The 15,674-nt window shown below is 41.6% G+C and overlaps 1 protein-coding gene across 1 annotated transcript in view; it reads right to left on the bottom strand.

The window, feature by feature from the left end:
• The window catches only part of SLC12A1 (solute carrier family 12 member 1), an 89,546-nt gene that overhangs the window by 39,832 nt on the left and 34,040 nt on the right, over positions 1-15,674 (bottom strand). Inside the window, 6 exon segments of the mRNA XM_018054169.1 lie at positions 1,880-1,991; positions 3,022-3,121; positions 10,724-10,879; positions 13,020-13,121; positions 15,119-15,242; positions 15,534-15,641. Coding sequence (XP_017909658.1) covers positions 1,880-1,991; positions 3,022-3,121; positions 10,724-10,879; positions 13,020-13,121; positions 15,119-15,242; positions 15,534-15,641 — 702 coding nt within the window.

The following is a 15,674-nucleotide window of genomic DNA, read 5'->3' as shown; positions in this document are numbered from 1 at the left end:
GTGAGAACCATACTCTTTTATTATAGTTAAAGCAGCAAAGGGTTAATTTGAAGTAATATCTCTTAAAAAGACCTTGTGTCCCTTGTCAATATATGACTGTTTATACTCTCAGTTCATTTCTCCACTCCTAGAGATATTTTATTGGCTTGCTAAACTAAATTTTCTCTAAATTACTAGAGAAGAAAAATACCCCAAATTGCGTATTTCACCAAAACTGGCTCTGGTATTATATTGGCCAAAATGAAATCCACTAATCCGGGGCACCAAAGTTGATAATATGAAAGTAGGGTGCTTGATGAGATTTTCCAAAATCCTCTGGAGTCCCTGTTGGTCATTATTGAACCTGTCAATCATAGGTAGTCAGTAGGATTCCCTCTTCCCTCTATGGGATAATTACATTGAGTTATATTGTTTGAGTTACTATCATATAACCACTGAGAGGGGAGAGAATATGATCGACCAGCTTGCTTCATATTGCATTTAGAGTATTGCCAAGTGTTAAAAGATGCTTAAGTGCTGGTCACAATGACATGTGGTAAATTAACCCCTGTGTCATGGGACAGTCGACTGGCCCCAGCTAGGTTACACAGCTTCCTGGCCACCCTATTCCCTGGCAAGACTGGAAGTTTAGGGAGTGGTATCCAACTCTAAGGGCGTCCCCGGTGGCTCAGCTGGTAAAGAATCCACCTGAAATGCAGGAGACGTGAGTTTGATCCCTGGCTCAGGAAGATCTCTGAGAAAGAAATGGCAACCCACTCCAGTATTCTTGCATGGAAAGTTCCATGGACAAGAGGAGACTGGCAGCTCAGTCCATGTGGTCACAAACACCTGAACCCATATCCCGACTCTGCCACTTTCTTGTCCTGTGACCCTGTGCATAATTGAATTTTCCTGAATCTCACTTTTCTAATCTGTGTAATGAAAATAGGGCTTCTTTCCCTTTCTTCCTCACTAGACTGTTATGTAGACTGAAATAAGAAAAACTGTAGGAAAATACTTTGAAGAATAGGTAAATATGATCATAATACATTGACACTGCTGAGGATTTTGAGTGGTGTGTGTGCATGACCCAGAGAGAGAAACAGGGACGGACACACACACACACACACACACACACACACACACACACACAGAGTGTGTGCAAGAGAGCACACTGTGAGAATGCAAGTGGAAGTAGGCTTGTCTGGAGGACTTAGACTTATTATTTTGTTAAAATATTAATGCTTTCTTCTCACTTTAGACAGTAGTGATAGTGATTGGTCAATAATTACTGTTAAGTGTTTAGCATCTACTTTAAATACCTCCTGGAATAACCACCAGTAAGTTATCCTTAGTCTACCACATACTTTCTGAACAAAAAGGAACTCATTCAGCTTCGAATGTTTATCTAAGGCATGGAAAACTTGGTCTAACTCCCTAGATATCTGTATCATCAAATTTATTCAAATATTAAATCTAAATTCTACCTGCTTTCATTTAAGGCCATAGCGTCTGGCTCTTCCTCATCAGTTAATCTACATAATAGTGCTCTCTAGCTCATTCTATCCTTTCATATTTCTGAGAACGGTTATCACCCCCCCCCCAAATATTTTCATTTTATTTATGAGCTGGCTCTCTTTTTCTTGACTCAAAGGCCATCAATGAGAAGTATTGTCATTTTTAGTTGGTCTCCTGTGAAATCTGAAACACATTTTATCCAGTCACTTAAGTTCAGGATCATGGGCCCCTGCTAGTCCTTGATATATGAATGAAGGAAAGGGGTCCTGTTCTAAACTGCCTTACCATTCTCCTATCACTGCATATACCTGCCGGGCTCCTCTAAGGCAATACAAATGAGCAAGTAGGAAAAGGCACCTTCGAGGGATGAAGCGGCTCTTACCACAAAGACTTCACAGCAGATGCAAAGGCCACTGTTCTTGGTAAAGGCATGAGCTATATCCAAGAGAGCAGGTCTTGTCATGGGTCCCCCTGTTAAGACGATGCACTGGGGCCTGAAAATGGAGAAGAGAAGATGTGAGAACTGATCATGACAAGAAACCTGTGAGTCCAGAACCACCCCCGATGGAATGGGCTGGTACAGAAGTCTTGGCAAAATGGGGCAACCAGTCTCCGAAACATCTCTTGAGTTTCTCACTAGAAGTCCTTTTTTTATTCTTCTTTTTTAAAAAGAAGTATTTATTTATTTGGCTGCATCAGGTCTTAGTTGCAGCTCATGGTATCTTTGTTTCATCATGTGGGGTGTTTCACTGTGGTGCACGGGTTCAGCTCGTGGCTTAGTTACTCCCCCAGCATGTGGGATCTTAGTTCCCTGACCAGGGATCAAACTCGCGTCCCCTGCATTGCAAAGTGGATTCTTAACCACTGGACCACCAGGGAAGTCCCTCACTAGAAGACTTGAATCATTGTGATTTCCTGCCAATCTTGCCAAATTTGTATTCTCAGTTTAGTTAGTGATAGTAAGCATGTAAAGTAAGGAAGAGGTCCTTACTGTCCCCCTGTCTTTTTCCTCTGAACCTGACCCTATCCCAGATCCTCAGTACAACCTGTCCTTCTCCAACCAGTATATTTATGTTATTTTCCTTCACCCTCCTTGCAAAGCTTGTGTTTTGAAGTTCCACTAAAAATAAGATATAACCAAAGAAGAGCTTAAAGTATAACTTCTCCTAAGGGAATTCAGTAAGCCACAAAGTCTTGAGCTATATGGAGACAGAAACAACAATTAAAGTGTGTGGAGATTTGGGGACATCTCTCTGAAATCACGTCACTGAGATCTCCTCTCTATCTGTACATGGAAGGTGACAGCCAGCACTAAGAATTTAGAGTTGGGGGTGGGCATAGCTCAGAGTGGAAGAGGAGAAGCGCTCATTCACAGGAGGTGCTGTTGTGAAAATGTGGCAGTTTTGTAAGATTACCTGTCTAAGAATATACCCCTAAAGCGTACCACTAATGCATTTGTCTCCCATAGAGGGAAGCTACTTCCAATGGGAAATGACACCAGGATGCTTGAGAAGCCAGTTTTACCTGAAGTTTTTCACATGGTCTTCCACTGTAGTTAGCTCTAGAGCATTGTCTAAAGCACTCACGTAGGAAAGAGCCTGCGTGGAGGAGCCCCAGTTCACATCTGTGGACAAAGAAGAATTTGACATAAAAGCACTGAACTTCCCTCTGTGTACTGTGAATATTTTTATAAGCCATTCCCTTCTTTGATTTTCCTTGGCTATGTCAGCAGTGACAAGTGCCCAAATTAGAGAAACATAATGTAATATTTCCTAGAAAGTGTGTCCTTCTATGAATCTTTGTGCATTCTTAGAAGTGAGACCTCTTTTTCCAGCTGAGGATCAGACTCTAGTGTTGCAGCTTGAGAAAACTTACTCAGTGGAACAGGCTGTGTTACAACTACACTGCCGGCAGGTAGACTTGGGAAAATGGTCAGCCCCTAAATAAATCCAAGAGTTCTTCACAAATTCTTAAGTTGAAAAGAAAAGAGGCATTTCTGCATACATAGAGAGTATGCAGCAGTCTTTACATTTTGAATAATGAAACTGAATAACAGGAATTCTTACTTCTGGGTGGCCATGAAGAGGGTCAATCTTTAGCAAGCATTTTAGTTTGATGTGTTAAGGACCCAATCTCTATAATAAGGGAGGAAAACACTACCTTGCCCTGGCTTAAAAAATTAAATGTTGGATGAATCCTCTACATTTTGTAAGAAGTCACTGATTGGAATGCATAGATTCACCCTAGATAGGAGACAGCCATCTCCCCAGTCTTGCTCAGAACAATAAGGAAAATGATGAGAGATAATTATCTGGAGATAAAGCAGATTAATATTGATTAAGTATTTACTATGCATCAGGAATTTAGCATTCCTTAAGTCATTTCATTCTTATAAGAACCCTATAAATCAACTGGATATTTATACGCAAGAAAATCAACCTTGAGCCATTCCTCACACACCATATACAAAAATATCTCAAAATGATGAGATATAAATTAAAAATCTAAAGCATTAAAACTTTTAGAAATAGTTTGTAACTTTGAATTAGGGAAAGAGATTAGAAGCAAAAAACAAACAAACCATAAAACATGAAAAATCAGACTTTAGAGGAATCAAGAATATCTGCTCTTCAAAACAAACTGTAAGGAAATTAAAAAACAAGTTACAGACCCGTAGAAAACATTTACAAAAGATGTACTGTGAAAGGGTTTGTATCCTGAATATAAAGAGGTCTTACAAATGAATAATAAGAAAACAACTCAAAAAATAGGCAAAAAATTTAAACAGACACTTCACAAAAGAAGATATATGGATGACAAATAATATGTTCAACATCATTAGTCACTGGGAAAAAATGCGAACCAAGCCACAATAAGACAGTACATTACATCTTTAGTACACCACATAATTAGAATTTTTTTTTTTAAAGAACTCAACTGACAATAATATGTGCTGCCTAGGATGTGGAACAACTGAGACATAAATTTATTGCTGTTAGGAATGGAAAATGATGCTGCTACTTTAGAAAATAGTTTGGCTGTTAATTATAAAGTTATGTGTACTTTGTAATCATAAATTCCACTCTAGAGAAATGAAAATATACATTCACATAAAGCCCTGTGTGTGAATATTTACAGCAGCTTTAGATATAATCACTAGATATAAATACAATTAGATATACCAGGTTAGATATAATTCTTTAATTAGTGAATATATTTTAAACAATCTTGAGATATATTCATATGATGGAATACTACTCAACAACAAAAAGGAACAAACTACTCATACATGTAACAACATGGATGAATCTAAAAACCTCATGTTAAGTGGAAGAAAGTGTATATAAAGGCTACATCCTATATGGTTCTACATAACACTCTGGGAAAGGCAAAGATATAGGAACAGAAATCAGAAAAGCTATAGCTAGGGGCTAAGTTGGGGGGAAGAAATTGACTGCACAGAATCTTTTAGCCATGATGGAAATGTCCTCTCTTTTTAAAAAAGATTTGTTTATTTTATTTTTTGGCTGCGGTGAGTCTTCATTGCCACGCACAGGCTTTCTCTAGCTATGGCAAGAGGGGGCTACTTTCTGTTGCAGTGCATGGGCTTCTGATTGTGGTGGCTTCTCTTTGGATCTGCTGGCTCTAGGCACTCAAGCTTCACTAGTTGCAGCACGTGGGTTCAGTAGCTGTGGCTCCTGGGCTCTAGAGCCTAGGTTCAGTGGTTGTGGCACATGAGCTTAGCTGCTCCACGGCATGTGAAATTTTCCTGGACCAGTGACCAAACCGCTGTCCCTTGCATTGCAAGGCACATTTTTATCCACTGGACCACCAATTCAGTTCAGTTCAGTCACTAAATCGTGTCTGACTCGTTGTGACCCCATGAACTGCAGCACTCCAGGCCTCCCTGTCCATCACCAACTCCCGGAGTTCACCCAAACTCATGTCCAGTGAGTCAGTGATGCCATCCAACCATCTCATCCTCTGTCATCCCCTTCTCCTCCTGCCTTCAATCTTTCCCAGCATCAGAGTCTTTTCAAATGAGTCAACTCTTCACATCAGGTGGCCAAAGTATTGGAGTCTTAGCTTCAACATCAGTCCTTCTAATGAACACCCCGGACTGATCTCCTTTAGGATGGACTGGTTGGATCTCCTTGTAGTCCAAGGGACTCTCAAGAGTCTTCTCCAACACTACAGTTCAAAAGCATCAATTCTTCAGTGCTCAGCTTTCTTTATAGTCCAACTCTTACATCCATACATGACTACTGGGAAAACCATAGCCTTGACTAGATGGACCTTTGTTGGCAAAGTAGTGTCTCTGCTTTTTAATATGCTGTCTAGGTTGGTCATAACTTTCCTTCCAAGGAGTAAGGAACTTTTAATTTCATGGTTGCAATCACCATCTGCAGTGATTTTGGAGCCCCCCCAAAATAAAGTCAGACACTGTTTCCCCTGTTTCCCCATCTATTTGTCATGAAACGATAGGACCGGATGCCATGATCTTAGTTTTCTGAACGTTGAGCTTTAAGCCAACTTTTTCAGTCTCCTCTTTCACTTTCAAGAGGCTCTTTAGTTCTTCACTTTCTGCCATAAGGGTGGTGTCATCTGCATATTTGAGGTTATTGATATTTCTCCCCGCAATCTTGATTCCAACTTGTGCTTCATCCAGCCCAGCGTTTCTCATGATGTACTCTGCATATAAGTTAAATAAGCAGGGTGACAATACACAGCCTTGATGTACTCCTTTTCCAATTTGGAATCAGTCTGTTGTTTCATGTTCAGTTCTAACTGTTGCTTCCTGATCTGCATACAGATTTCTCAGGATGCAGGTCAGGTGGTCTGGTATTTCCATTTCTTTAAGAATTTTCCAGTTTATTGTTATCCACACAAAAGCTTTGGCATAGTCAATAAAGCAGAAATAGATGTTTTTCTAGAACTCTCTTGCTTTTTTGATGATCCAGCAGATGTTGACAATTTGATCTCTGGTTCCTCTGCCTTTTCTAAAACCAGCTTGAACATCTGGAAGTTCACAGTCCACGTATTGCTAGAGCCTGGCTTGGAGAATTTCGAGCGTTACTTTACTAGCATGTGAGATTAGTGCAATTGTGTGGTAGTTTAAGCATTCTTTGGCATTGCCTTTCTTTGGGATTGGAATGAAAACTGACCTTTTCCAGTCCTGTGGCCACTGCTGAGTTTTCCAAATTTGCTGACATATTGAGTGCCACCAGGGAAGCTCTCTGTCCTCTATTTTGATTGTGGTGGTAGTTACAAGATTGTAAATTTGTTAAAACCTATAGACTGTATACTACAGGGGGTTAATATTAATATACATAAATTATGTGAAAGTACTGTGTGTGGAAAACTTCCTGGGTCCCAAGACTTGTGTCGAGAACTTTAGGAGTCTTTGTCTCTCTTGAGCCCCTTCACGGCCCATTTAGGTCAATGCCACTAAGCCCAATTTAGCAGAGAAGGAAATGGCAACCTACTCCAGTATTCTTGCCTGGAGAATCCCATGGACAGAGGAGCCTGGCAGGCTATAGTCCATGGTGTCGCAAGAGTCGGACACGACTTAGCGACTAAACCACCACCACCATACCTGTATTACAAATACCATACAGTAATAAAGAAAGCAACAAAACCAAGCTCTTCAAAATAGTTACTACCTTCTCTTTTCTACTATACTTGTGTAGAAAGGGTCAGGAGCATGTGAGGGTAGCTGAGGGTCTGTCTGGCCCCTGAGACTAGACCGCCGAATACTGTACTCCTTAATCTCTAGCCTCTCCAAGCGTCAATCCCTTTCACTGGGTCTAAAGATAACATCTGAAGTCCAGATTCAACTGAATGATCAAGGGCACCTTCTTGCTGCTCCAGATTCTTTAGCATGACATTTAGGTGTCTTTTTATCTGGCCCGATCTACTCACCTTCCAAGGCTCACCTCAGGCCCCTTCTCATCACCTGAGGACTCCATCATGCTAAAGGCCTTGGTGTATGCTACGCTTAGTCACTCAGTTGTGTCTGACTCTTTGCAACCCCATGGACTGTAGCCCACCAAGTTTCTCTGTTTATAAGCCTTGGCAGTCCTTAAATATGCCTGATACTTGCACGCTTCCTAACTTTACTCACACTCTTTTCTTCTGCCTACAGTAGCCATCCCTGGCTCCATCTGATTTACCAACCCCTAGTCTCTTGCCTTTTTTTTTTTTTAAGTAGCTTATTTGTTCATTCAACAGGTATTTATAAGTACCAACCGAGTGACTGACCCTGGGAACACAAGCCATGAACCGGGGAAGTTTTCCTGGACAATGCTAATCACAGTTAGAGCTTCCCTGATAGTGAAGAATCCGTGTGCAATGCAGGAGACTCGGATTGAGTCCTTGGGTTGGGAATATGCCCTGGAGAAGGAAATGGCTACCCACTCCTGTATTCTTGCCTGGATAATTCCATGGACAGAAGAGCCAGGTGCGCTACAGTCTATGGGATGGCAAGGAGTCAGACTTGATTTAGACTAACAATAATCACGGTTAGTCACTTCCTCTCCTTTTCTCAGTAATTTGTTCATGTCACTCTCACGGTGCTTGCTATACTGTTGTGTAGTTAATTGCTTATGTGTGAGTCTGTGCTTCTTGAGGACAGGGATTATATCTCATTTATCAGATATAGAAGGATTATGCCAGGAGCCAGCGTGAGGAACTCCACCTGTGGCAAAGGTCATGAGGAAGGAGGCTCAGCATACGCAAAGGCAGGATTGAGCCTCAGGAGACACCCTGTTCCCGAGCATCTACCCCCAGAACCAGAGTCTGCCTACTTTACTGCTTTATGCTCTTACCTACACCTCTGACTTTATGGGGGGCTATCCCCCACCACCTCTCTCTGTAAAGGAGTTAACTTAGGACTCCAGTTAGTAAATCTCCTGGGTGTGTTTCAGTCCAAAAACTCCTCTGATGGCTCTCTAGCCTGCCTGACAGGATTATCTGGCCACATGTGATTGTTTACAGCCTCCCAAACGTGAGAAGCACAAGATGCTTTAAACTTTCTAAAACCAGATTCTTTTGAGACGTTAGAAAATTATTAGTATAGCACTAGTGAGTTAGTTAGAAATTATGTTGGTGAAGGGTTTTATTGCTGAGTTAATGATTGCCATCAGGCCTCCATATCCTTAGGCACCTGGGAGTATGTTAATCGATATGATTGGAAGGTAGAAAAGGAAATATAGTAGTTTTGATGTTAGCAATATCAATAACCTCAGATATGTAGATGACACCACCCTTATGGCAGAAAGTGAAGAGGAGCTAAAAAGCCTCTTGATGAAAGTGAAAGAGGAGAGCAAAAAAGTTGGCTCAAAGCTCAACATTCAGAAAACAAAGATCATGGCATCCGGTCCCATCACTTCATGGGAAATAGATGGGGAAACAGTGGAAACAGTGTCAGACTTTATTTTGGGGGGCTCCAAAATCACTGTAGATGGTGATTGCAGCCATGAAATTAAAAGACGCTTACTTCTTGGAAGAAAAGTTATGACCAACCTAGGTAGTATATTCAAAAGCAGAGACATTACTTTGCCGACTAAGGTCCGTCTAGTCAAGGCTATGGTTTTTCCTGTGGTCATGTATGGATGTGAGAGTTGGACTGTGAAGAAGGCTGAGCGCTGAAGAATTGATGCTTTTGAAGTGTGGTGTTGGAGAAGACTCTTGAGAGTCCCTTGGACTGCAAGGAGATCCAACCAGTCTATTCTGAAGGAGATCAATCCTAGGATTTCTTGGGAAGGAATGATGCTAAAGCTGAAACTCCAGTACTTTGGCCACCTCATGTGAAGAGTTGACTCATTGGAAAAGACTCTGATGCTGGGAGGGATTGGGGGCAGGAGGAGAAGGGGACGACCAAGGATGAGATGGCTGGATGGCATCACGGACTCGATGGATGCGAGTCTGAGTGAACTCTGGGAGATGGTGATGAACAGGGAGGCCTGGTGTGCTGCGATTCATGGGGTCGCAAAGAGTCGGACACGACTGAGTAACTGAACTGAACTGAATACTAGACTTTTGAGTTAATGAATTTTCTCCTCGTTATAGATCACTGTACTCCTCTTTCTTTGATTATAAATCATGTGTCCTTGCTATGTAAGAATGTAACTTTATCACTGTCTTAAGACTAAGTAGATCTTAAGGGGAAACAAGTTTTCAGATCAACTAACCTTTATCAATAGAAAGTAAGGTATGGCCATAAAATGTTAATCAGTCTCCAGACCAGAAGATATTGTGAACAAACGTAAGACCCTTGTAAGAACAAAGATATGCAAAGAACACTGTCTTTAGATATGGGTCGGAGCAGCTGACCCTGCGTGACTCTGTTTCTTACATTTATCCCTAAATGTATAACTAAAAGTTATGTATAACTGAAAGTATAAAAGTGGACCTGAAAAATAAAGAAATGGGATCAGTTCCTGGAAAGACTGGTCTCCTCATGTCGTTCTTTCTCTCACCTTCTGGCTGAATTCCCATCTGGAGCGTGGAGGCTCGCCAAGCCTGCTAATTTTGCCCTGGCTTCTAAGACCCAAACGAGAGGGAGCCCAAGACAGGGCACCCTCTGCTATTCAAGTGGGTGCTGGTGGCCTACGTAGGTGGTGCCAACTCCTTGTCTCGGAGTTTTATTGGTTCTCTGCGTAAACCAAGTTATTCAGCCTGTTTTCTCCACTAATTTTCCTACTACACTATTCCTTCCTAATCCCTCTCTTCTAATTAAATAGTTCTTTCTTAGGACGCTGACTCCGTCCCCGCTTCGAATTCCCTGGATCCACCGGGGCTGGACCCCGGCAAGTGGCGCCTGTCCAGCCCCGGTGGATCTAGGGAATTCGAAGTGGGGACAGAGTTGGTGTCCTAAGGGATTATATCAGTAGAAAGCTTATGGGGTTTGGTATCAATACACTCTCCTTAAAATATCAGCTGCTTCTCATCCTGGTGGTCACCTCAGTGAGTGGTCACCTCTTTGAACTCAAGTTTCTTCATCTCTGAAATGAGACTAATAATGCCTAATATACAGCACTATTGTGAGAATTCAGCAGCACACGGTATACAATAGGTGTTCAACAAGGGTAACTATTGTATTATCACATTACATTATTAATATCTGCCATACACACGGCACACCTATTCACAGGAGGTGCCAAATAAACATTTGCTGAGTGAATGGATAGTTAGAGAGTGCTCTGTGCAATCCTTCTTATCTTACCTGGCTTCTTGTAAGTCACGTATATATAGAGGAAGAACTCAATGACATAGGTGATGACAGCCGCCCACCAGTTGATGACAAACATGACCGCACAGCACAAAACAGCTCCAAAGAGAGACACCCACATGTTGTAAATACCATATGCAGGTCTCCATCCTGAAATTAAAATAAAAAATCTATGTGCACAAGAAAAATGTCCACACTATACCATCATACCACTGTGTATTTTTAGAGTATAGGTAACATTTTTTTTATTCCGCAGCATGAAAAATCAGAACTTTTTGATCAAGTTCCTAACTCTGTTATTAGTTTTCTGTGTCTTGGTCCCTGGCTTATGAAGATGTAATCACACCAAAAAATAATGCTGTGAAATGTAGAAAATGTGTCACTTGAGGCCCCTCTACACTTCCTGGATGCCAGGATTTCTTCCCAAACAACGAAACCCTAAGCATCTGGTATCTATGTCATCAAGAGTTGAAAGGAGGCAGGAGAGATGGAAAGAGTGGGGAACAGCAGGCCAGCGGGGACACCTTAGTGGCTCAAGAAAGAGGAGGTTAAGATAATGGGCTTTTTCCTGCAGAGAAGGCAGAGCAGCCATCAGATATCCGCTATTTCATGCTAGCTCTTCTTTCACCCTAAGAGGATCGTGCTTGCCCTTTCAGAAATAACAATCTATGGCAAAAGAGGGAGAAATTTTTCTGCAATGGCTTTTTAAACCCGATACACTAATATATCACACATTTTGCAATGAAAACACACAGTGACAAATATTTTCATACATGCATGGGGGGTTACTGTGTTCTATTAGTTCCCTGAATAGAAAGAAGCTGGGAGACAGTACAATCGTGGTAAAGAAGCTGTGACTTGAAGGGCACATTTGGTCTGTGGGTAAAGAATCCGCCTGCCAGTGGAGAAGATGCAGGTTTGATCCCTGGGTCGAGAAGATCCCCTGGAGAAGGAAATGGCAACCCACTCCAGTATTCTTGCCTGGGAAATCTCAAGGACAGAGAAACCTTGCGTGCTATGGTTCATGGGATCACAAAGAGTTGGACACGACTGAGTCTCCACACTCACACACAAAGTATATTTTTAAATTTGGAGTTGCCAAAATACAACAGAGCTTTCTTTCTTCAGAAGCAGTCTCCAAAATGGCCACAAGATGGAAATCACACTACAAGAACATCACTGGAAATGCCTTTATTTTTCTCTGTGTGTGGGTGTTTGTGTGTCAGAGAGAGAAAGAGAGAGGAGAAAAAGAGGGAAGGAGAAAGAGAGGGAAGGAGAAAGACAGAGTCATCTTTTGGGTTTGGTATCCATGTTATCTCTGTGCTTTTCTAGGCTTCCCCTTTTCCCTCTTCCTCTTTCCTCATTGCTTTCCATTCTTACCCCTGCCAACCTCTATTACTTCACTGTGGTTTTAAAAAAGGAACACAGCGTGGCGTGGAAGCACACATTTCTATCATCTGTCATCTTCACTGACTAGAACCTCCTGTTCTCTGCTTAAAACAAGGCAACAAAACAGAAACAAAACTTCTGTCATCTTCTGGAGCCTAGTGGCCTTGAGTAGATGAAGGCTCCCCTTCCATCTATATTTTGGCAGGAGGTTTTCCAAAGGAGGCTTGAGTTCCTGGCAGACCCTGAAAAGTGAAGATGTGTTTATATCCTCAACAAAAGTCCTTGTAGTGAAGAATTTTCCACTCTCTTCTGATGGAAAGGCGAAAACATTCTAATGGCCAGTGGAAGCAAAGAAGAGGTGAGAGGTGACAAAGACAGGGGGAGGTTCTTTGGTGTGAAATTTCTCACCACTTTAAACAACAGTCTGAGGAGTGCAGGGGTGTCACCAGCTTCAGCGTGAATCTGCACTGCCTGTACTCAGCAGGTGATTATGGGAGCTACTCATCCTTCTCTTCTGCACCATGGGCAGAAAACAAATTGACAGTAAGAAAGTTTCAAATATACACATTCATTCCACTTCTGTGGTCACTTTCACCCTGGAAATAAATAGTGGTGTTTTTCTACTGCTGCAATAAATGTGGTTTCTCTTGCAATGAATAATTTATTGCCGCAGGAGAAAATTGACTTTACGGTTGGTCAAAAAGGCCATTGCTCAAATGATTCTTTTTCTATTTCAGAAGTCAGCCCCCAACTCACCAAAAGAAAGTGAATTACACTGCCCACTAGGATATAAGGAAGCATATAAACACAGATTCAGTGGTTTTCGCTGACTTATTTCATCTTGTTGAGACGAACGAAGTTGTTTGCTTAGGTTTATTTTAGTTTTGAAAAGTCAACTTACCTGGAGATTTGGCGTAAGAGGCATGAAAGCAGGAGAAGTTAATAAGTGCATATGAGGCCAGGAAAAAGTTGGAGATGATGGGAGCGATGGTGTTCAGTTCCGCTGTGAAGGAAGCAGAATCGAGTATGTACATATGAGTGATGAGACCAGGGGCTGAACAGCTGTTACAGTCTGGAAGTTTGACTTTATTTGGAAATTGAAACCACAGCTAGCATCTGTCAAAGTTTAAGAAGGTTGTGATTTTTCTTTGGGTCTGCACTCATTTGAAATGTATTTTCAACCAAAGTTTCTGTAAAGTAAGAAACAAGAAAACTCACCAATAAAATAGACAATCTACCAGATATCTACCCACAGAAAATTCAAGTGGAAGTGGATATAAAGTTTGGAAACCAGGCAGATGACAAAATTCCCTGTGGCTATTGCAGAGGTACCAAATCCAGGGCCCTTTATCTGCTTTGTATACCATCAAACGGTTTCCTAAGTGCTTCAGTGTTAAAGAATCCACCTGCCAATGCAGGAGATGTGGGTTTGATCCCTGGGTCAGGAAGATCTGTCGGAGAAGAAAATGGCAACCCACACTGGTATTCTTGCCTGGGAAATCCCATGGATAGAGGAGCCTGGCGGGCTACAGTCCATGGGGTTGAAAAGAGTTGGACACGACTTAGTGACTGAGCATGGATAGAATCAAAATGTTCTACAGGGTGACAGGTTAGTTAAACACCTGTACATCCGAACCATCTAACAGGATATATCTCTGCATATACCCAGCTTGCTCTCTCTGACTTTCAGAATTTTTGCTAGTCACTCCTACTTTTCTACATCTCTAGAGAGCTTTACCTCTGAAGGTTTGCCAAAAAAAGTTTTACCTCAGTAGGTAAATATCCAGTATGGTTAAATCCTAGCTGGGATGTTTACTGTATAATATAAAAAATAATTTAGAGATGTTCTCATTTATCTGAAGATCAGACAGCTTCCACCTTCAGTGAAGAAGATGCAGATGGAAGCTGAGTGTGACTGTAGGAACATGGATGTCAGCAAGAAAGTAGGCAAAAATAGCTGCCACAAAGCTGCCACCATGAAGCTGATCCACTGCGTTCTGAGAGTGACATTAAGACTATTATTTAACGTATGCAATTTTAAAAATCTGGGGCTATTTGATCACTTAACTGAAGTCTAGGACAATAACTGAAGTCTTAAAGTTTAAATTATAATTGAAACATATATACACATAATTACTTTTTAATTTATTTTTTAAAAAAATCTAACAAACATAGATTAAAAAAAAAGTGATTATGTGTAGACAGGGAGAGTCATATGTTCCCCTCTTCAACCTTGTGGAAATCTTATGAGGATGCATGAATTATAGTCACTTTCTGAGTTTATGGGATGAGGAGAAGCCCTCGTTGTCTGGCACTACTGCTGAATCTGACTCTGCCTGTGTATGCATAGTTACTATCATCCTTGCCTTCTGCTCACCTGCAATGGTGGTACCTTAAGGAGGAGTGAGGAATGTGCAGGCTAACTTTGAGGTGTGTGCCTCTTTGAGATTATGTAGCTGTTTCTATATTGCTTAGGGAGAAAGAGCCAAGGTAAGTGGTTCTCAAATATTAGTGGTCTATGAATTTTGGGAACTTGTAAAAATTCAGATTCTTTATGACCAGAGATTCTAGCTGTGGGACTGGGTGTGACCGATCCACAATTTTCCAGATCCACAGGTGACCACATTTTGTGGTCAGCAGGCCACATTTTGAGAATAGACATTTCAGCTCTCCTGCTGGCGGCCAGGAGATGTAAGGACAGGTGGCAGCTGGATGCAATGTGGGATTAGACAGTATCCGGCAGGTCCAAGGAAGGAGTTAGTTGCATTTGGTTGGATGGATTTCCAACATTCAGATTCAAAGAAGAGATTAAAGTCCAAAGCCCACCTCAAGTCCTCCAAGGCCCTCCACACACAAGGATTTCTCATTTCCTTCTTAGATTGCAATATTCCCAAAAGCAGTATTAGACATAAAACAGATAATTTCTCAAGGTCACAGGAAAACCCTATGAGTAATTGGAAGAATTTGTTGGCTTTCAGTAAGAACAAGAAAACTACAAACCAATAAGAATGAACGCCATGGCTATAACAAAAGTAAGAAAGTATCCTCTCAGGGGCTCATTGTTCTTCCCATATCCCTTTGCAAAGAACTGCAGAGCTTTGTAGATGTTGTCCTTGCACAGAGCCTAATGGAAAAGAGGAGAAATTCGTCATTTATATCTATGCAGAGTCATTTTCCCTGGGCTATTCAAACAAGATTTGGGGAAAAGACGAAGTGACACACAATATGAAGCACAAGTTAACACTGCAGTTTATCATTCTTTATATTATTTGAATCGATCTCGACTATGTGGCAGACATAGCATCGGAGCCAGATGCAAACATTAAACTGTTTCAGAAAATGATGGAAAATGATCACCAGTGAGAGCGGATATCTCAGAGGGAGGGAGAGGCACGTGCTCTTATGCGTATGTCACCTGGAACACTTTGGGCGCGCTGACGAGGGAGGCCAGGGCCGAGGAGAGCGTTGCAGAAAAGATCCCAGCAGTGATGAGGGGGCCGAACCCTGATACCATGCTCATGACCTTGAGGAGAGAGGTTCAAGTAAGGAGACTCAT

Source organism: Capra hircus, chromosome 10 (assembly GCF_001704415.2).
Source record: "Capra hircus breed San Clemente chromosome 10, ASM170441v1, whole genome shotgun sequence".
Classification (NCBI taxonomy): domain Eukaryota; kingdom Metazoa; phylum Chordata; class Mammalia; order Artiodactyla; family Bovidae; genus Capra; species Capra hircus.
The sequence above is the reverse complement of the archived record's forward strand: the minus strand, read 5'-3'. Positions and strand labels throughout refer to the sequence as shown.